At 44.2% G+C, this 20,741-nt stretch overlaps 1 protein-coding gene across 7 annotated transcripts in view; it reads right to left on the bottom strand.

The window, feature by feature from the left end:
* The window catches only part of MYT1 (myelin transcription factor 1), a 109,502-nt gene that overhangs the window by 6,382 nt on the left and 82,379 nt on the right, over positions 1–20,741 (bottom strand). For 5 of the 7 annotated variants that reach the window (XM_034787544.1, XM_034787549.1, XM_034787548.1 and 2 more), the window contains 6 exons: positions 19,993–20,055; positions 19,764–19,832; positions 11,908–11,970; positions 11,270–11,353; positions 1,362–1,583; positions 652–743 (listed from right to left, as the gene is read on the bottom strand). In XM_034787544.1, the coding sequence (XP_034643435.1) occupies positions 652–743; positions 1,362–1,583; positions 11,270–11,353; positions 11,908–11,970; positions 19,764–19,832; positions 19,993–20,055 (593 nt within the window). The remainder of the gene's footprint in view (positions 1–651; positions 744–1,361; positions 1,584–11,269; positions 11,354–11,907; positions 11,971–19,763; positions 19,833–19,992; positions 20,056–20,741) is intronic. The other 2 variants (XM_034787547.1, XM_034787551.1) reach the window with 1 other exon arrangement.

Raw genomic sequence — 20,741 nt, 5'->3', positions numbered from 1 at the left:
GGGAGGGAGAAGCTGAACGAATAGTAGGGCTATCACTATACTAAGACAACAAGTTCATATGTTGATGATCAAAGGCTGATAATTATTAGAGATAGTCAAATGTATTCGCCAATTTTGCTGTTATTTGTTAAATAAATTATGCATCAAAAGCCTGACTCTGCCACCCTTATTCATGCAGGCAGTTCCACTGAGCAAACCAGCACTAACTGTGTGGGTAAGTACTACTCAAAGTGAGAAAAGGTGGCAGAAGTGAGTCCCAAATAATTTTTTTGCATTTCTCTGCTGGTCAATGGCTGGTCAAACAAAAACTAATAAACAAACCCTACCAAAACAAGACACTGCTCTGCATGTACTTTTCCCCTCGGGGAGAAGATGACAGAACAAACAAGTGACAACTGTGGAGTCATGTTGCTTAAGTACTAGTGGCAGGTGCTCAGATATTAGACTCATGAGCGCAGTGTAAGAACCTATATAGAATAGAACGGAACACAATTATTTCAATAATTAATTGATAACAATGACATTTGGCAAAATAGCCATTTTTTGCACGAGTCATCTGATTCTAATAATAATACAGTATGGATACAATACACAAATAGTCAGCTTATCAACACATATGCAAGATAAAGCAGCCAAGTGCAATATCCTTACCATCGCTGGTCTTGAATTTAGTGTTGAGAATTTCATCCCCTGAGAGTTTTCCTTTCTTTCCAGCAAAAGTAGCTCTTGGACACCCTGATAAACTAAAGGCAAGTAAAAATGGGTTTCATAAACTCTTAGCATCTATGGATGTTTATGTGCCCAACAATGGTTCACACCATTTGGCTGAGTTTGTGCCATGAGGCGATTCTTCTAAAAACATCCTACACTAAAGGTTAGAGAGGAAATTGCATTATGAATAACACCACAATCATCCTCATCTATAAAACAAGAGCGATTTTTGTTGTGCAAAGATTAGAAAATGCAAATCCCCTAAAGGAATGGACATGACAGATTATGGGACAGCTCTGACTAACAAAGACATTCAAAAGTGTCAAAAATATGCCATGATATGCTAATTTAATTCAATTAAATTATCATTTTTCACAATTTGCCCGAAGTCAGATTTCATAATTTTTCACAGCACAATGGCTATTTGTTTTGCTGGAGAAAACCCCTTTCAAGTTCATGAGAAACTGGGCAAAACCTAAGACCCAAAGTGTGAACTTTTCCAGCCTATTTTGTGGCTGAAGGTCTGAATATTTTTAGCCCACCATCTCCAGAAAGGATGGAAGAAATCAAAAATACCGAGGCCACCTGACAACATTTACTTCCTTGCTGAGTGTAGTTGTGCATAGGATTGCTGTGTACCCAGTTATTACCTTCTGTGAGTGAGAAAGCTTCCGTTGGCATGACCCGAGCCATCACAGCCAGGGGTCGGACAGGTAGGCCCCTCATTCTTCAGTGACTTCCAGGAAAACGATGAGCCATTAAGTGATCCTTCTTTCTGCCGGCGGGCTGCAAGAGGACATCCTGATGCACTGCGATGAGAGGCATATTTGCCACTGATGTGTCCAAGCCCAACACAGCCAGGAACCGGACACCTAACCACAGAGAATTACAAAAAGTTATAAGATGAAAATGGGAACAAACAGGATTTTAAAGGTGCAAACACACACAATAAAATTAGTGACGGGGAAAGCCAAATAAGGTTCTGAAGTGAGTACTCCAAAGCCAAGATTCTCATTTAAATTGCGGAGTGCCGCGACCTTTTTCGTAAGGCATGCAATTCTACACTTACATGCCTTAAGAGGTCCAAAATGGTGTCCTCCATGCAGCGTGACCTCTCACATAAGGTGCATGAGAGGTCATGTTGTGCAGAGGACACCATTTTGTTCTTCAGTGCACGATCAGGGGCCAGACAAAATCAGCCCACGGGCTGCCAGCTGGACCATGTTTTTTGAATTCTGGGGCATGCAATGCCTGTCTGGCATACAGAGATGGCATACCACTGGATCTGAACTTCATCTCAACTGGAGCGGGCAGATCTTCAGCTGCAGTAAACGGTCACAGCTCCATCACCATTTACACCAGTCTAAACACCAAAGGAGGGCGAGGAATTGCTTAGGGTGTTCCAAAGGGTGCTGTTGCCTCTCCCTCCCCCTCCCCGCCCCGCACCCCCAATAGCTGTGGTGCTTGAAGTTAACAAATCCTTGCAACGCATGGGGCTGTTCACACCTCTCAGAGATATTGTTTCAGGCAACAGTTGGTGTAGCTAGGAGTAGAAATCTGGCTGGGCCTCATTTATGGTGGATGGGCTAAGCTCACCCAGCCCCTTGGGAGTGAGGTGGGGAAGAAGCAGGAGAAACTAAACTGGCTAAAGCAGGTGCTGGCCCCTGGTACACACTGCTGTGGCCTCTTGGGGACAAACACAAGGATGGGATGCAGCCTAGGCCCCTGGAGGCCGAGGAGCTGCCCTGACACCTGCACAAGGAGAGGGGATGTGTGCTGGGAGGGTTCTGCTTGCTGTGAAGGCAGCTGTTTACTGGGATGGAGGGAGCGACCAGGCTCCCAGCTCTGTGGGGAAGGTCTCTTTGTGCGCATAAGATGAGCTCCCTGCTGTGTGTGTGTGTGTGTGTGGGGGGGTGTTCACTGTGCAATTTCTATCCAGGCCTGGAATGGAGGGGAAGCCTGAAGGGTGGGTTGGGAGGCTGGAGACCACACCCTCCCCACTACAGCTCCCCAGTCCAGCCTGTGGGCTCTCGCAGACTCAAAGGAGCCTGCCACAGCAGCAGGTGACCTGCAGGCCCATGTGCAGGTGGGGGCCTCGTGCCACAGGGCCCCACCCCCTCCCTGGCCCTGACACCGCTAGACACGGGGCTCGGCCTGCCCAGAGGGGCACGAGCAGGGGGTGGTTTAGAAAATGACAAGGCAGAGCTGCCAGAGTGTAGCTTTCCGAAGTAACGGAGCATCGCTCCGTCCTGGATTTCAGGTGCTGGAGCGATGCTCCAGACCGCTCCAGAAGCGCTACACCGCTGCTCCGATCTGGGTGGGCCTGGGTGCAAACTGGGTGGGGCGTGGCTCACCATCGGCTACACTCTGCTGTGCAGACACCACTGCATCCATTACGCTCCTTTCATGCTTCAGACTTTTCTTTGCAACCACACGGGCTAGAGACGTACCCTATTGTTTTTAAATGAAAGCTGAGATTCTGTCACGATCACTTGCCTGCAGGAGCCAGAGCCCCCCAGCTATGGGCCTATGGGGCCTATGGCCTTAATCTCACCCTGCTTAAGTTCTTTGCTGAGCTGGGGCCTAAATACTGTTGTCTTGAGGCTTTACAGTCTTCTTGCCATGGATCTTGATGTAGCCAAGGGATTTCTTGTGACACAGCCTCCAGCTTTCCTAATGCAGCCCTAGTGCATAACTCAATAGTGCTGTAGAGATTTCGGCGTGTGTGGCCCTCTGCATAGCAGCTACTCCACAGGGCAGCAGCCAACGATAAGTCATCTCCTTACACTGGCTCCTTTTGTTGCCAAGGGTAAAGAGTAATAGGAGCAGGGGATGGGTCCAGCACAAAGCATAAATAACAGAGAGCTTTGTGAGCAGAGGGAATAGATGATAAGAACTACAATGGATGGGCAAGCAAAGAAACAGTGGCCTGAGGCGGTGCAATGTGTAGATAAGAACAGAGCAGCAGCCCCCAGACAACGGTGGGCCCACAGCATCAATTTATAATGACTGGGTGGCCATAATGCCCTGAGTGTTTGGCTACCCTGTATATAGAGGGACAGCAACGCAGAGCTCAGAATGAACATCCCATCACGTACTAGTGCTCATTTAACATCCGCAACGGCTTCCAGTGAGGCGTTTGGCACTCACTGAGAAATTCACAGGGACGCTCAGAAATGGGGGACGTGAGGAGCAACATGAGACAGGGACAGAGAGAAAGTCTCATTTTTGAAGGTTCCGGTGGCTTCTCCTTCTCATGACCGTAACTTATGTTTAAAAACCAATTTCAGGGTTTACTTTGACTGACTATTCTCGTTTGTTTTTTAAAAAATAAATGAGTGTTTAAAAGTAAAGGCATCATAGAAAGGGCCACAGTGATGGGGTATCTCCTTAACTACAATGGCAACATTGGCCAATGCGTCAGTTTTACAAACACAAAACAGAGGTTGAGCCAATTTTCATGGGGTGCAATTGTGGAAGCCAGATGAATTTTGTCCCCAACCCCCCTTTTTTTTAATCTAATAAACTGATTGTAGATTTTTGGCCAAATTACAGATTAATCAAGAGCACTTAAATTTGCTGTCAGCCGAGAGGTGGAAGTGTGAGGTTATTTGCTGGGTAAGTTTTTGTTATTTGGGGAGTTGACCAAGAGCGGATCACAACTGAGGAGGAGTGGCATGGGAAATTGAAGGGTGGATAGGCTGGAGAGCAAATGGAGGGTACATGGATGGATGATGGAAAGCACATCTCTCAAATTCCGTTCACCTCATTCTCCTTTCCTTCTCCTCTCTGTCTCCCCAGAGGTGAGGAGCAGGAGACAAAGATTTACATGTTTCATTTGTAATAAGTTGATAGATCAGGCAGACAGAGTTGCCGGGCACAGAATTTGATTAAAGATGCCGAGAGGCTAGTGTTACACGTGGAGGCTCTAGAGTTTGTACGCTAGCAGCCTGGCCATGGCTTGCATTCATGACACCAGACTAGGTTCCTCCTGAAAAGTGACCCTCTTTCTCCTGTGCCACTCTTCACATTGGGACAAGGCTGGCCCGTCTTGAGGAGTGGAAGGAGTAAGACACATTGGGAGGCAGCGCTGGGTTGTGGTCTGAGAAGAGAGGTACCTTGGAGGGTAAGAAAAGGAAGTAAAAAAGATTTGGCGTATATCTGTTAACTGGATAACTGAAAAATCCCTTTGGTAGAGAACATTAGCATTAATCCTTTTCAACTTCCAACAGAAGAACTAAAACCAAGGTCAGAATCCTTATCCTCAAACCACACATCTTGATTATATCAATGATTCCAAAGATTGACAGTCACTCATCAAACTGGACTTTATCTGTAGGTGATGGAATGACTGTATGGACACCATGGTAACACTAAACCAATAGGCACCTGTTTTTACATAGCTACAGCAAATCATACCTGACATTCTTGCCAGGAAATCCAGACTTTTAAATCCCTTTTCCCAAAACAAGCATAGTTAAGACAATAATTGCTGAGAATTCTGCTAAAGGTCATGGCAAGGGGGGTTGAAAGTACTAGCATCATCATAATTTGTTAAAAGCTACTTTTGTGTTGTGGAAACACAAACATTTCCATGGATCAGTCACTTGTTTAGACCTTCATCACGCAGCCAGACCCACTCAGGTACAAAGGTGTGATTTTCGGATTGGGGCCCCATTGTTTTATTCTGACACTCAGAATTAAAAAGCTACGGGGATACATTAAAAAGATGTATACAAGTAATAATAGCTATTGTTTCTGGATTGTGACCCTGTGGCAATTCTGCAGGCCATGTTTCAGCAAATGTTTAAGGCTGGCTATAAAGTTCTGGAGGTAGGGATTCATAATGGAAGTGCAGACACAACTTACAGTAGTAGCCATGTGGAAAAGTGCCACCATACAAAGGAATCTCTCACCCCCTCCCCACCTCCAAACTCACTGGCTAATGGCATGCTAACTAAATTCAGCAGTCATTCAATGAAACCTGGTGCATCTGCTAAGGTTTCTGCTGTGGTTTGCATTTGTTTAAAGATGCTAGTCAATTATAAATACAGTTAAAAGTTTATTACTCAAGGGAGAATGCCATATATTAAAAAAAAGTAGGTATGAAATGGCAGAGCTAACCCCCTCATCCTCTTTGGGAAAGTAATTAGGGATTTCAAGCATTCCTATCAAAATATTCACTGAGCTGTTCCTGGAAATCACAACCTACGTTTCACCAATGAAATGATTACCCTTATTATTTTTATATTGTATAAAAAGAAATTGACAGCAGAGGAGGGAGCTATACACCCATTTTTTTCCAAGATAATTTGAAAAACGCTGATCTCAATTTTAATCATCTGCAAATGCAGCACAATTCACTTATAATATCCCTGCCAGCAGGAGCCTTGCTAAATTCATAACAGCGTTGCTTTTATATGATCACAAGCAAATTACTGAATCCCCAGGAGTAAAAGGGGTGGGGGCGGAGAGAAGAAAGAAAGAAAGAAAGAAACCCCCCTCAGCATTTAGAATGCAGCCTCTATGGCCCAACCGTTACAGATTTTACACTGTTAATTTAACTTTCATTACACTTTTATTGTAAAAAATAAACCAGAGCCTTATTGTGCAAAACAGCTGGCTTGGACTTTAATTTTTTTTATTCAACTGAAGTGTTAGTAATGGCTGACCAATTAGACAGCCATTCTCTGTTGTTGTTTTTTAATGCCGGGGTAGGCTGAAGGTTGAGGTGATCTGTTCAATCACATCTGTAGTAAATTACTTGAAGGATGAGCAACAAAACAACAGGGACTAAATTACTTTCTCCTCAGTGGCAATGTGCAAAACTCGGATCAGTTCCAAGTGCCTTTTGGTACACAGATGGAGTAATGGAATTACAGTTAAGCCTCTTTAATGCAAACCTGCTGGGACCTTCACCAGAGCGTACCTTGTTATAGAAGACAAAATGCTAACTTCCCAAGGACTAGGGTAACTCAGCAACTAAGGGATCATTTCCTCTTATTGCTGTTTTGCCCCCAAGTCATCTCCGATGGGCTCCCTTTATTCTGATTGCCACTTCCACGTGTTAAGAACTGAGGGATGGACAGATATTGAAGCCCATACAGTGGCATAATGAGGGCTCTCGCTTCCCTTTACAGCCCGGCATGGCCTTCCTGGGCCCTGGGTCTGCAAGCCTGATACTCCCCTGGCCAAGTAGGGGAGGGGCATGGAGTGGGTGATGCTTAGCTCTGTCCTCCAACAACATGCTGCTAGCAGAGGAGGTGTGGTACAGTGATCTGAACTATTCTCCCCCTGAAGCAATGGGTGGGGGGAGGGAGAAGTCCTGGGGTGCTCCTAGGGCAGTGCACAAATGTGCTACCCTTACACAGGAGGGCATATTTGCAAATGCAGATGAGCCGCTCAGATTGTGGGCTGAAGGGTTATGCCAGTCTGGGGAGGAAGATCCTGAATCTTCCCCCTTACCCCATTTGGGTGCAATGTTTTATCCAGCATGTACGGCTGGGAGTCAGAAAATCCCAGTTCTTTCACTTAAGTCCCTTAACTCCCCTGCCTCAGTTTCCTTTTCTGTAAAAGTGGGGTCAAATTCTTACTCTCCTATGCCACAGGGCTTTTGGGATGGTCATTAGAAAAACTTGGTAAAGCACTTTGACTATAAAGGGCCAGATCCTTGGGCCAGGTGGGGCTACTTTGTGCCGTTTCCAGCACTGCAATGCACCTTAAAGCTGGCAGATCTGGTTCCCTGTGGCTCCCCCTGCATGGGGGGAATATGCAGGCAACGTAAAGCCAGCATAACAACTCCTACGCCACACCCCTCCACTGGGAACTGGTGCAACGCACGGAGTGTGACCACGGTGCCCTTTTGCCTCACTTAGCTGCTGCTGAAATGACCCCTGGGGGCCACTGACAGCTGGAATAAATCAGACTGCTGGCCCCATGATTTTGGATAGCACAAAGCCCCTTTCCCCCCCACGGCTGCACTGAGCAATTCTCACTTACAGCTGAGGATCTAACCTGTAAAGTGCTAGATGAGAGACCTGGTCGAAAAATGTTTATGGAAGAACTTTCCATCAAAAAGTGCAGCTTTGCCAAAACTGAAACATTTCCATTTCAATAAAACTTGTGAAGGAGAAAAGCCAAACTGAATCATTTCAACCTTCTCGTGTTGTTAACATCATAATAGTTCTTCTCAGGAGTGGCATAACATTTTGTTCCAACTTTAGCATTTTGATTTGTTTAGTCTTTTATAGTATATTAAAATATTAATTTTAATATTGTATATAGTATGTTTTATAAAAAGACAGAACATATTATTCTGAATATTTTCTTATAAAATAAAAGTCTAAGGGCTTGTCTATACTTACGCGCTGGTTCGGCGGCAGGCAATCGAACTTCTGGGTTCGATTTATTGCGTCTTGTTTGGACGCGATAAATCGAACCCAGAAGTGCTCCCTGTCGACTCCGGTAATTCTGCTCGGCGCGAGGAGTACGCGAAGTCGACGGGGGAGCCTGCCTGCTGCGTCTGGACCGCGGTAAGTTCGAACTAAGGTACGTCGACTTCAGCTACGTTATTCACATAGCTGAAGTTGCGTACCTTAGTTCGAATTTGGGGGGTTAGTGTAGACCAGGCCTAAGCGAAATGAACCAACATGATAAAATCTGAACAAAAAGTTTCAACATTATTGAAATGACCCGTTTTTGACTTATGAAAAGTTTTGACTCTCTCTAAACAGAATGATTCAAACATATCAAAACAAAATGTTTCAATGGTCCTGAACGGAATTTCTTTGGAATTTTCATTTTGTGGGATATGTTAAAATTTCAGCTTTTTGTTCAGAATTCGGACCATTTTTTCCCAAAACTGTCAAAATTACCCAAAATGTCAAGATTCTGGTTTCCAAGCAGCTCGACTATATAAGTTATTTCAGCTGCCGTCATAAAGTGTGTATGTATGTTTTTGCACGTGAGAGTGTGTGCACACATGCACAACAACTGCAAAATGATGCAATGGTCCAACCAAGGACCTCTTTCTCCTTTTTACTGATGTGTGATCTATTCTGTATATATATTGGTGGGTGTATGCAAGTTTCATATGCATAGATTGGAACTTCCCATGGATCCCTTATACTGTGCTTCCTGTGCATATTTTGCCCACACTTCTGCCTTCATTTGAATTTCCTGTGTCTTCACTCATGCAGCATCAGCCCTATTTTAGATCTCAGGGGACAAACTCAGCGAAGTAAACATTTAAACAAAATGGCACACACGGCGTAGCTGATTGCCAGTTGTGCTTACAGGGCCAAAATCGAGCCAGTCAGCACTTTGCCAGTGCTGTCTTTCGATTTTCACTCCCCTCTCTGTGCCATTGGTTAATGGAATCAGATTATGGATTTTTTCCCCCTTAGCAATTTAGAACATTTATGTCAAAAAAGGATTTTTCTGAAGATTTTAGAATAGATTGCTTAATTTTTAATAAACTCCTGCTAATTATCACACAGCTCATTTAACCAAATACTTCTCTTCCTGTGGATTGAAGACTAAAAACAGAGCAGATGGCTCAAATATCATCTAGTTTTTAAAGATCCTTTCTATCAGTTATTGCATCTCTGTTTACTGTGGACACCCATTGGTGAGCAGCAATATGTCATTTTCCCTGTTCATGACAGAACGTTGCACAGCACTTTAGGTACATTACACATCCACATGTTTGCACCTGCAGCTGAAAAGGGAGCACAAATTGCTAATTTATCAACCTGATTGAGGGCAGAAATTGGAAATATAGAGGCACAAATACTCAGATTTACTCACCTGCAATACATGCTGCAAGGACAAACTTTACACCCACAAAAACACAAGCCAGAACTCAGGCCAACAGAAAATATGCCCATTTTGGGTGCTTCCACTTAGAGTTGAACAAATCATTTTGGCTAAAATACGGTATTACCAACCCCATATATTCAAAAATCATGAGTCAGGCCCCTCCAAACCATGAGATTGTCTTAAAAATAATGAGATTTTTTTTTAAATGAAAAAAAAAAAATGGGGTGCTTTTAATTTGCCTTCCAGTTTTTGAGACCTTAGGGTACACTTGGATTATGTTTTCTAACTTTTCTGCAACCACAATGGCTAGTAACTTACTTCTAAAAAACTGAAAACCGAGATTGTCTCATAATCAAATAAATCCAGGATTTGAGTCGTAAGAAAACACCCTCCAAATGTCATGAGCACAGTGATAAAAATCAAGAGAGTTGGCAACACAGAATTTTCCAAAAACCTGTTTGGAGGTTTGAAATGTTTTTGCTCATTATTATTTTCACTTGCCTCTACACTTCCTGGTTCCTGCAAAAGGGTTGCGGGATTCTGAAACAGCTGTTTTTTGTAGTCATTCTGGTACAAAGGTGTAAGATTTGTCTGTTAAGGTATCTGACTCTTGTCACGTGTCAGTGGTCTAACCTTCTGTAACACGTTAGGTGACAGAGACTAGAAAATAAATTTCAGTTACTTACCACTACTCCTGTGTGTCACACATTTATTATAAAAACTAGTACAAGGTACTTCACAGTCAATGAGATTTTCCAAAGTGGCCTAAGAGATTTAGAATCTCCATTCCTCAGTCCCCTACATGCTTTGAAAATCTCAGCCAGAGACTCTAGGGCAGTGGTTCTCAATTTGCAGCCCGCAGGCCACTTACGGCCCAATCAGCACACAGCTGCAGCCCACGTGACATCCTCAGGTCCATACAGGTAGTATATATATTGTGCGGATGCAGCCCACATAACACAGATAGCTGCATATGCAGCCCACAATGGTAAATAGGCTGAGAACCACTGCTCTAGGGCCTATTGTAAGTGCGGGGGCTGTGGGAGGGGCAGGGGCGGAGCGCTTCTTTGAGCATACATTAACAACATGAAATAGACAAACTAATTAAGTCCTGTTCAGTGTTGTCATGGGCCCAATCCTGTGAGGTGCTGCATGCCCTCAATTCCCACTGGCATTAATGGGAGTTGAGGGAACTCAGCATCGCCCGTGGACTGCTCTTTGCCAGGACGGAAGCCTAGAACACTTAGACAGAAACTCTGGTCAGTTATAAGAACAGCAATTTCTTTATGAAGTATTAAGAGAAAAGGTGACAGGAAATGAATAAATTGAGCTGGTGAAAAATTTTCTACATTTCAAATTTGGAAAATAAGTGGGAAAAATTGACCACAAATTCTCCCTCCCCCCCCCTTTTTTGTTGTTGCCAGTTCTAGGATTAGTCAAAATTCTTCAAATTTCAAAAGTATTTTGGATTGTGGGGAAGACTAAACAGGAAAAAATGGAAAATATTTTACAATATCTACCTCCCTCCCCAATCACCACTTCAAATTAAGGTCCTGAGCCTGCAAAGACTTACGCATATGCTTAACATTAGGCACAGCGAGAATTCACATTGACATCAATGGATGGTGTAAAGTTACACATGTGTGTAAATCTATGTAATGCTGGCTGCATGAGTTACTGAAATTGACCAGTTTCCAAATCCTGAAAGGATCTACTCAGGAACTTCCTCGGGACTTACTTCATCAGCTCCGGGTCTTCTTTGTCATCTTTCGTGGGGGTTATCTTGATGCCACTTTTCTTGGCACGGGGGCAGCCTGACAGACTATGTTTAAAAAGAGAAGAAAGGCCCGTCTCATTGGCAGAATTACCGCTTCTAATATTCCCCTGCCTCACTCATCTTTCCCTTGAATTTACTGTAGTGTTTTGATCTCGTTCATTTCGGAGTCTCACATCATGAGGAGAAGTGAGGAGGAAAAAAAATAGCACATTTTGAGGGAGATGGATAGTAATTAATGGTGTCTAGATAAGGCGATATCTGCTAACAGACTGCAATGTTTAATGGAATTGTTGAAACAGAAGGCTTAGATCTCTTCTATTAATGTTCTAAAGTCATAATAGAAGTCATAAATAGGCAGCATTATCAACAGGAACATTGCATCAGCTAAAATCTGACCCTTTGTCTTTTATCTGCTGAAGAGAGCTTCTAATCAAATGCTGGAAACATCAAAAAAAAAAAAACTCAGATTAAAGAGACGAAAATAGGCTTCAGTTGTCAGTAACATTAATGTTTTATTCAGAACTTTACAACTCTGCCCACTGCAGAGGAAAAAAATAAAAAGAGGCCATAGAACAAACTAATTTCTGTGAAGCTCTTACCTCCTATGTGATGCATAATTTCCTGTTATGTGACCAGAACCATCACAGCCAGGAGTTGGGCACCTGAGGAACAATGGGAAACAATGATTAGCAAGGGCTTGGCAGATTGATTGAAGGAAACATTAGGATAGCCCACTTTTTAAAGGAAGCGCTGGAGAGCATCCAACTGGATGCATCTCTTTTTCCTTCCCTCCAGCCCCTCCAAAATAGTTCGTAATAATACACAACCCACGTTGTTCACACCGCAAATCCAAATGGAAACCATTTGAAAACTGGTAGATAGCGTTGTACAATTTAAACAAAAATGAAGTGAAAGGCTCAGGCCCATTTGACGATGGGGATTGGTGGGTGGAGCCCAAAACAGCAGAAGGCCTGTTTCTTTAGGTGTGGGAACAGAATCCAGGTATCAACTGAGTGAGCGGCAGGAAGACACACACTCACACACACACAAAAATGAACAGGGCTGGGGATGCAGGTCATAGGGTGAAAATAAGGGAAATCAGAAGGCGAGCAGAGAACCTTGGACAATGCCCACGGCTCCAAGAAAGAACCTGAGGAGTCAGGGGATACCACCCAGAGTAACTCTACCCAGGTCTGTGCATGTACAAGGGACTAGAAAAAAGTCGCATAGCCACACAGAACCTCCCCATTGAGCTTCCCTCCTCCTGGATTGATGGATGGTGAGGCTGATGAGAAGATCTCGGCTCAGGCCTATATGAATTTATGGAGGTTGGCCCTAAATACACAAGGACAGAAGGACCACTCCTTCAGCCCAGAAAACAACTGATTCCATGGGACAACAAATGATACAGGGTTCAAAATAAGGGTATTGGATGGGGACTCTAAGCAGAGACCCCCAAACAGTGCCCACTGCTCGGTGAAGGAGTCCAAGGAGCCAGTGGATGCCACTCAGAGGACATGAAAAGATGAGGGAATGGAAGAAGGCCCCATAGTCACAGAAAACCTCCCTGCCAAGTTCCCTTCTCGTGGATTGGTAGATGACCATCTTGGCCAGTGCCAGGAGGAGCTGATGAATAGGTCTCAGCTCAGGACAGACAACTCTGGAGACTGTAGTTTACACACAGAACAGGTAAAGTGAGGGCTGCAAGAGTGCAAGTCCCCCCTGTTGTGATCTAATTGTCATTTTTATGTATGTATTATCATTTGTATGCACTCATCACCATGGTAACTGAGCACTTCACAAATGCCAGTGAATTTAGCTTCACAGTGCCACCACGAGGCAGGGAAATATTATTATCCCCATTCTACAAATGGGGAACCGAGGCACAGAGAAGTCAAGCGATTTGCTCATGGTTACTCTGTGGAAGAGCCAGGGACCCAGATCTCTAAATCCCCCGCCCGCAAATTAACCACAAGACCATTTGATTGTGACTGTGCCTTATCGCTGGTCTGACAGTACCTTATCTAGAGGTGAAAGGCTAGTTCAGTCTCCGTGCTCATTAAGTCCTTTTCCTTTCTGATAATACTACCAATCAGGGTCCTAGTTGCTTTCGTCTGTGGAACCGTTCTCAGTAAGAGCTGGCACTAAGACCGCTGTAGCGCTGCCAGTGTGGATGCTGTAAGCTAGGGGTCTCAAACACGCGGCCCGGGGGCTGCATGCGGCCCGCGGGGTTATTTTCTGCAGCCCTCAAGCTCCTCGCAGCCTCCCCCCGCCCTGCATTTACCTAGAGCGGCTCGGGCCTGATGCGCAGCGGGGGCAGGGCAGGCTCCCTGCCTGCCTGCCTGCCCTGAGCCCCATGCCGCACCTTGCACTCTGACTCCCTGCCCTGAACCCCCTGCTCCCCCCACTGCCCTGAGCCCCCTCCTGCACCCTGACCCCCTGCCGCACCCGTCACCCCTCCTGCATCCCAGACCCCAACTCCCTGCCCTGAGCCCCTGCCACAACCCTCTTGTACCCCCTGGGGGCAGGGAGGGGGCAGAGTTGGGGAAGGGGTTGGAATGGGGGCAGGGAATGGGCGGGGCCTCATGGAAGGGGTAGAGTGGGGGCGGGGCCGAGGGCGGCACAGGGGGAGGTGTCAGTAATGCAGCCCTCGGGCCAATGTACTAGTTCTCATGTGGCCCTCGTCATCATTTGAGTTTGAGACCCCTGCTGTAAGCCGACAGGAGAGAGCTCTCCAGTCGACTTAATTAATCCAGCTACCACTGCTCGTTGGGGGTATGCTGGTGGAACACAGCGCTGTCCACACTGGTGCTTAGATCGATGTAACTTACGTTGCTCGGGGTAGGGTGGGGTGGCTTATTCACACCCCTGAGCGACATTAGTTATATTGACCTAAGCTGTAGCCCGAGTCACTTCACCTGGGGCATCATGAGTTTTTTATGATTTTTTTTAACATTGCAATACTGCAAATCCTTCCTATACCAGCTATAAAGAAATGATTGGCAGTACATTTCTGCTCCACTTTTGCCAGCTGTTCTTCATCTGAAGGTGCAGCATCCAACATTCAAAAACATAAATGAAATTAAAGCATGAAAAGAAAAAAAGAAGAGCACGTCAATGCAGCTCATTTCCCAACCTTTCTATGATCATTTAAAATGGCATGAAAGCTGGCTTTGGCTTAAACTGTTACCAAGCAAGAGATAATTGAGCAAGTCAAACAGTGAGTAATTAGGGCCATGGAAGCAGTGAAAAAAGTGTTGGAATATGAACTGTGATGAGCAGAACGCTCTGTTGCGAATGTTGTAGGTAATGCGGCAGAAATAAAAGTTGTCATGGGGACACACAAAAGATGCGAGTAGCTTTAGCAGAGGAAGTGATTTACCTGCATGCCAGCCTGCAAATTAGCTAACAAAAGTTTTGAGTCAAGTTTCAGTATCTGAATGAGAACTCACTGGGGAGACGTGAAATGAATTGGAGGTTTGCCGTTCATTTCCAATGGGAGTTTGAATACCAGAGAGAGAGTAAGAGAGAACTCCTCCCTGAAGATCCAATCTCCTACACTTAGGCTTGTCTACACTAGAGAACACAGTCATTGGTGGCTAATTACAGGTGTAGCCCTACTCCTAGTGTAGACAGGCAGAGTGCTATAAGCCAGAATTTACACCAATTCAGCTCTCCCTGCCTAGCTGCCAGGGTAGGTTGCACCACTACAAACTACTGCTTATAGTGGCTTTGCCTGTCTATACTAGGGATGCACCAGCTCAGGTTACCCAGGTGCAGGTGCAGGTGGAGGGATAGCTCAGTGGTTTGCACACTAGCCTGCTAAACCCAGCATTATGAGTTCAATCCTTGAGGGGGCCACTTGGGGATCTGGGGCAAAATCAGTACTTGGTCCTGCTAGTGAAGGCAGGGGGCTGGACTCAATGACCTTTCAAGGTCCCTTCCAGTTCTAGGAGATGGGCTATCTCCATTAATTATAGGTGGCTGTGGTTGGGTCACATCCCCAGGATAGACAAACCCTTAGACTGTGAACCCTTCATCTTACCATTTACTCGTGCTGAGTGAATCTTGCTACACTTGTTGGACGTTTTCTTAGTCCCTTCCTTTTAAGGCATATGGGCCTGATCCTGTGTGACTGAACCCCATGGGAGTTTTGCCACTGGCTTCACTGGGAGTAGAATTCATCCTTAAATGCCCAGCTATTTAAATATCTTCAAAATGTCCCCATAACATAATGCTCAAATGTGTAACGTGAATGTGGCCCCTGAGCCCAATCTATTATGAACACAACTACATAGTCACATCCCACACAGTCAACAATTTCATTTTTGCCTACTACCACGATGTACATCTCTGGCTTATTGGCAACACATTTGAGTGTCAGCGTGGAATCTGCCATGATTAAAGCTGCACAATCCTAAGATAAATGCCTTTTTTCCATACCTTTTCTATAGGTGTCCAGACCAACTAAAGCTGAGATTTTGAAAGCTGCCTAAGCATTTGGACTAGAGCTGGTTGGAAAATAAAAAAAACTTTGTGTGAAAATTGTATCCCTGTTTTGTCAGAAAATTTCACCTTTTTCAACCAGCTGTGATTTGGGATTGGAATGTCTAAAACTTTCAAACTACAGGCCCGGGAGACTACAGGGCACCAGGATTTTGCATTTTAAAATCTGAAAGGAGAGCTATTTCTCTGTAGTTCTAGGATTGTTTTAGATATGTATCACTGACGTCTAATTCCTTCTTGCCTCTCGGTGCCTTTAAAGAGGTGAAGAGAATTATCTGGTTTTTATTTTTAATTATCTTCAAAGAAATCATCCCTGACAGATACCTTGTATTGGATGTTTTGGCCTGCAGCGAATTTTTTATATCTGAGAGATTAACCCCTGAAATAGAATTTATAATGGTGCTGACATAGCCTTATCTAGAATTGTGAAAAAGGTGACACTATAATATCAGTAATATCTTTGGAATCTATTTCCCCCTTTTATAAATGTGCTAAACCAGCACGGAAGCACAGACAAATAATAATACTGTATTAGGTTTGGAGGTTTAGTGCTAGCCAGGATTTCTCTGGTGTGTAGCACAGGTTGGTATTAGCACCAGACCATTAATGTGTTCAGGTGAAAAATGTCAATTCGGGGTATCCATTGACCAACACATTTTCTGAATAAATTACAGTTTCAGATACACCTGCAGCCAATGCCTTTTTGCTGATCCACAGCGAATATGGTCAATGTTCCTAATAAAATGGAATGTTTCATAGCGGTGGTGAAATAATCCAGTGGTCATTCTTTGGGCTACTATATAAAGCACGGAGGAATATTGCTTAAATAAAGATATCTTAAAAAATATTATCTGTATTGTACTTAGCACTGACCATATAGATACTGTGCTTTCCACCTCCAGAACAGGGTATTAACATTAACTAATTCAACCTCCCAATACTTCTATGAGGTAGATAGTCATTTCCCCCTCCATTTTATAAGACAGAAAAACATATGTAAACAAAACAAAATGAAAAAACACCACAAACACCACCTTTTCAAATCTCAGAAAAGGTTTGAATTTGATTTAGTTTGATGTTTCAGCTCAGTTCTTATTTTATCCAAACTACTTTTACCCATCCCTACCTTGTGATGGAAAAAAACCCAATTCCATGAGGAAACACATTTCAGATGCAGGATTCCAAGGTGGTATTGCTATAAAGGGTAGTATTAGGATATGGCGGCGGGGGGGGGGGTGTTGTTGTTAAGGGGGTGGAATAGGTTTTAATCCCATGCTAGTAAAGCAGCTACAGCTGTTGCATACCTAACATCCCTAATTAGGTAGGACAGTCTCTAGGTTTTTGAATAAAATATTTACCATTTTCCCCTCCTGTCCCTCCATTAAGCATTCCTGGCCCAAAGTATTTCAGTGCAGTTAAAAGCCATGTCCCTATTTTTAACTTGGCACTTCTGGAAGAGGCCCCAAAAGCTGTACAGACATGAGGAAAAATGCAAAGAGAAAGGAATTACACCAGTCTGACTATGGAAGAATCCCTCGTGTTGTAATAAAACTTTTATTTTTAACATGACATGGGGCCACATTTTTAACACATAAGCCTCAAGGACCACCTATAAAACTGTATTTTCAAGTGGTTATAGTATTTGTGGATACAACGGCTGCTTAGATGCAATTGACCAATTGACATTTGCTCAGATGGCACATTTGTTGCACATGCTCACATAAACTCAGTTTTGTTGTTGTTGTTTGTGCAGCCACATGTTGGGCAGCCATGTTTGGAAATGCGATACTGTAGGATCAGAAGTGAGAGAAAAAGTGATTGTGAAGAGCCTGATAATTCTGAGTCAATAATACATTCACCCAAAGACACACCTGAGTATCTGTTAAGCCTCTCAATATTTCTTAACTAGAACCCTTAGAGGTATTTAAACAGGTAAGCGTGAATACATAGCTGACCGGATGGTAAAGAAGGCACAACATGCATTAGGATGGGGAGAGAGAGAGAGAAGTAGGTTATGCCTCAGCAGGAGTAAGGAGCTTTCCAATAATTATATAAATTAGACTTCTGTTTCATCCAAGGGAGGCTCACAACTTAGACGTGTCCTAGGATAAGGCCGAATTGCAAATTTGGTTGGAAAATAGGTTTTTGAAAATTTCAGTTAGTTGAAAACCCAATTTTCCATAGAAAAACAGTTTCAACGCAAAAATTTCCATCAGCCCGACTGAATTATCTATTGGGAGGTAGTGTATAGATAGGAGATCTGGGTTTGATTCTCCGCTCTGCCGCTCACCGTCTATGTGACCTTTGAAAATTTAAGTAATTTGCCCATTCTTCTGTTTCCCCTCCTATCCTCTCTGTCTTGCCTATTTAGATGGTAAGCTCTGCTGGGCAGAGACAGCCTTTTGCTATGGGCCTGTGCAGAGCCTAGCACAAACAGACCCCACTCTCAGCCGAGACGTCTGTATGCTACTGTAATACAAATTCAATTCATAATAATCATTAGAATATCCACACAAAGCTTTGCTGAATCCGAAGTGAAAAATCAACCAACAAGAAAACAAACGGCACAGACTGGCTCCATCTAATATATAGAGAATAAGGATTCACGACGCTTTATTTTCCAGGTTTTTTGGAGGGATATTAAGTATCCTGCCACACCTTTGAAAAAAAAAACAATCTAGAGGTTTGGCCTGAATTTTCCTTAGGGGAGAGAAGTTTGTCAGGTTTTGTCATAACTCTCCTATAAGCCTTAGGACCCTTATTAAAAATTCTGAGCCAGAACCTGAGCTTGGGTAACTCAGTGTAGCTCCAGGAAGGTTAATAAGGATTTGGGAGGGGTGAAACCGTGGGTAGAGTAGAGTTGCATGCAGATTTCAAATATGGAGTCCTTGATTCAGGATCATATATGCAAATCTGAACTCCAATGAAATGCTTTGGGCCAGTTAATTGACCTTGCTGGAACTGTACCTATTTGCAGCAGCTGAGAATCTGGCCCTATGAATGATGGTGCTTCTGCTCCCTCTCTCTCAAATCAAATTCCCATTGAAAGTATGGAATTATCTCCCATTTGGTAATGAACAACCAGGGGTGGCTCCAGGCACCAGCGCAGCAAGCGCATGCCTGGGGCGGCAAGCCGTGGGGGGCGGCATGCCGGTCGCCGTGAGTTAGGCAGCCTTCGGCGGCATGCCTGCGGGAGGTCTGCCGGTCCTGCGGCTTCGGTGGCAATTTGGCGGCGGGTACGCCGAAGGCACGGGACCGGCAGATCGCCCACAGAAACGCCGCCAAATCTGCGTGACCAGCGGACTGCCCGCAGGCGTGCCGCCGAAGGCCACCTGACTGCCGTGCTTGGGGCAGCAAAAAACAGAGCCGCCCCTGTGAACAACACCCAACGTTTTGCATGTAATTAGGTTATCAGGTTGCTTGCAAAGAGCTAGCTTCCTTCTGATACTGATGGGTAACAAGTATTTTACCAACAGCAATTCTGTACAGGACGGCTATGGCACTATATAAAGTGTTTTAGGATAAAGATAATAGTGTTACATAGGCTACAGGAGCTCAGAAGGAGACACCAATTGAAAAGAAAACAGCACATTTCCACTGCAGCCAACAAAAATCTGCCCCGGGGTTAAAATCATACATCTGACCACCTTCATGGAACTTCATCTTTCACGATGAGACTTTCTGAGCATTGATGCTCTTGTCTTATTATTAATATTATTATAATTTATTATTTGTATTACCACAGCGCCTAGGAGCCCAAGTCATAGACCAAGATCCCATCTCAACCTTTCTCCCTCCTCCCCAAGCCAAGGGAAGATGTTTGGCACACATACTGGGGATCCATGCAGGCAGATTTTGATTGGGTTTTCTAAAGATGAGGGGTAGGTGGAAAGCAAGAGCATAGCACAAGGGAGAAAAAAAAGGAGATTTGAGTTTAGCGCAAACATACTTGAGGTCAGCAGAGTGGGCAGCCATGAGGTTTCTGAGGCTCTTGTCAGCAAGAGGACAACCAGAAAGGCTGAAAGAGAAGAGATGGAATATCTGGATAAGCCCAAAAAAATTAAGAAAAAGAGGGGAAGGGCGAAGGAAGGGGAGAAGGAAACAGAACCAAACCATCCACACGATTAAAAAAATATGTAGTCTAAAGAGTCAGAACCTGAAACAATAGGTCAACAAACCTGCGGTGAGAGGCATAGTTTCCCGTGATGTGTCCACTGCCATCACAGCCTGGGGTAGGGCAACTGAACAAAAATAATAAAAAGTGTAAGTGCCAAAAAGAAATAAACTCATTGAAAGATTCATGCATGGGTAAAAACAGGGAAGAAACCTTTCTTGGTTGAAAAATAAAAGAAATTTGGTTGGTGTGTGGGCCAGGGCTCTTTGGGTAGGTGAAATACCAGTGTGTGTTCTGGATTTTGTTAGCACAACTTAGCATTGGCCTTGATATTTACTTATTAGTGTTAGCAGCCGGTAGAAATCTGTACAAATAAACCAACTGCTTCCTTTTTGGCCTGCTCTCTTTCCCTTTGTTCCCAAAAGGCCACAGCGACCTTTCCTTCTTTGAAGGAATTTGTGGCAAAATACGAAGAATGAGTAAAAAGATTGTTTGCTTGGGGCATTTTGTTTGTGCTTTTAAAAGGAGGAACTAAAACAGTCTGAATGGCATTGTAAATGGAAAACCAGCTTTACAGACTCAGTATTGCCAGTTCTCATGGTTTTTACCGCAGTCTTGTGACATTTTGTTAGAATCCCCAGCTGCTGGAATCAGGTGATTATCTGCGAATCTCAGCTTTAATAGAATTATAAAAGTGTAGGACTGGAAGGGACCTCAATAGGTCATCTAGTCCAGTCTCCTGCACTCAAGGCAGGACTAAGATAAACAACTAGACCAGGGGTCGGCAACGTTCGGCACGCAGCTCGCCAGGGT

The sequence above is a fragment of the Trachemys scripta genome, chromosome 12 (assembly GCF_013100865.1).
Source record: "Trachemys scripta elegans isolate TJP31775 chromosome 12, CAS_Tse_1.0, whole genome shotgun sequence".
Lineage (NCBI taxonomy): Eukaryota > Metazoa > Chordata > Testudines > Emydidae > Trachemys > Trachemys scripta.
Note: the sequence above shows the minus strand (reverse complement) of the source record. Positions and strands in the feature narration are given on the sequence as shown.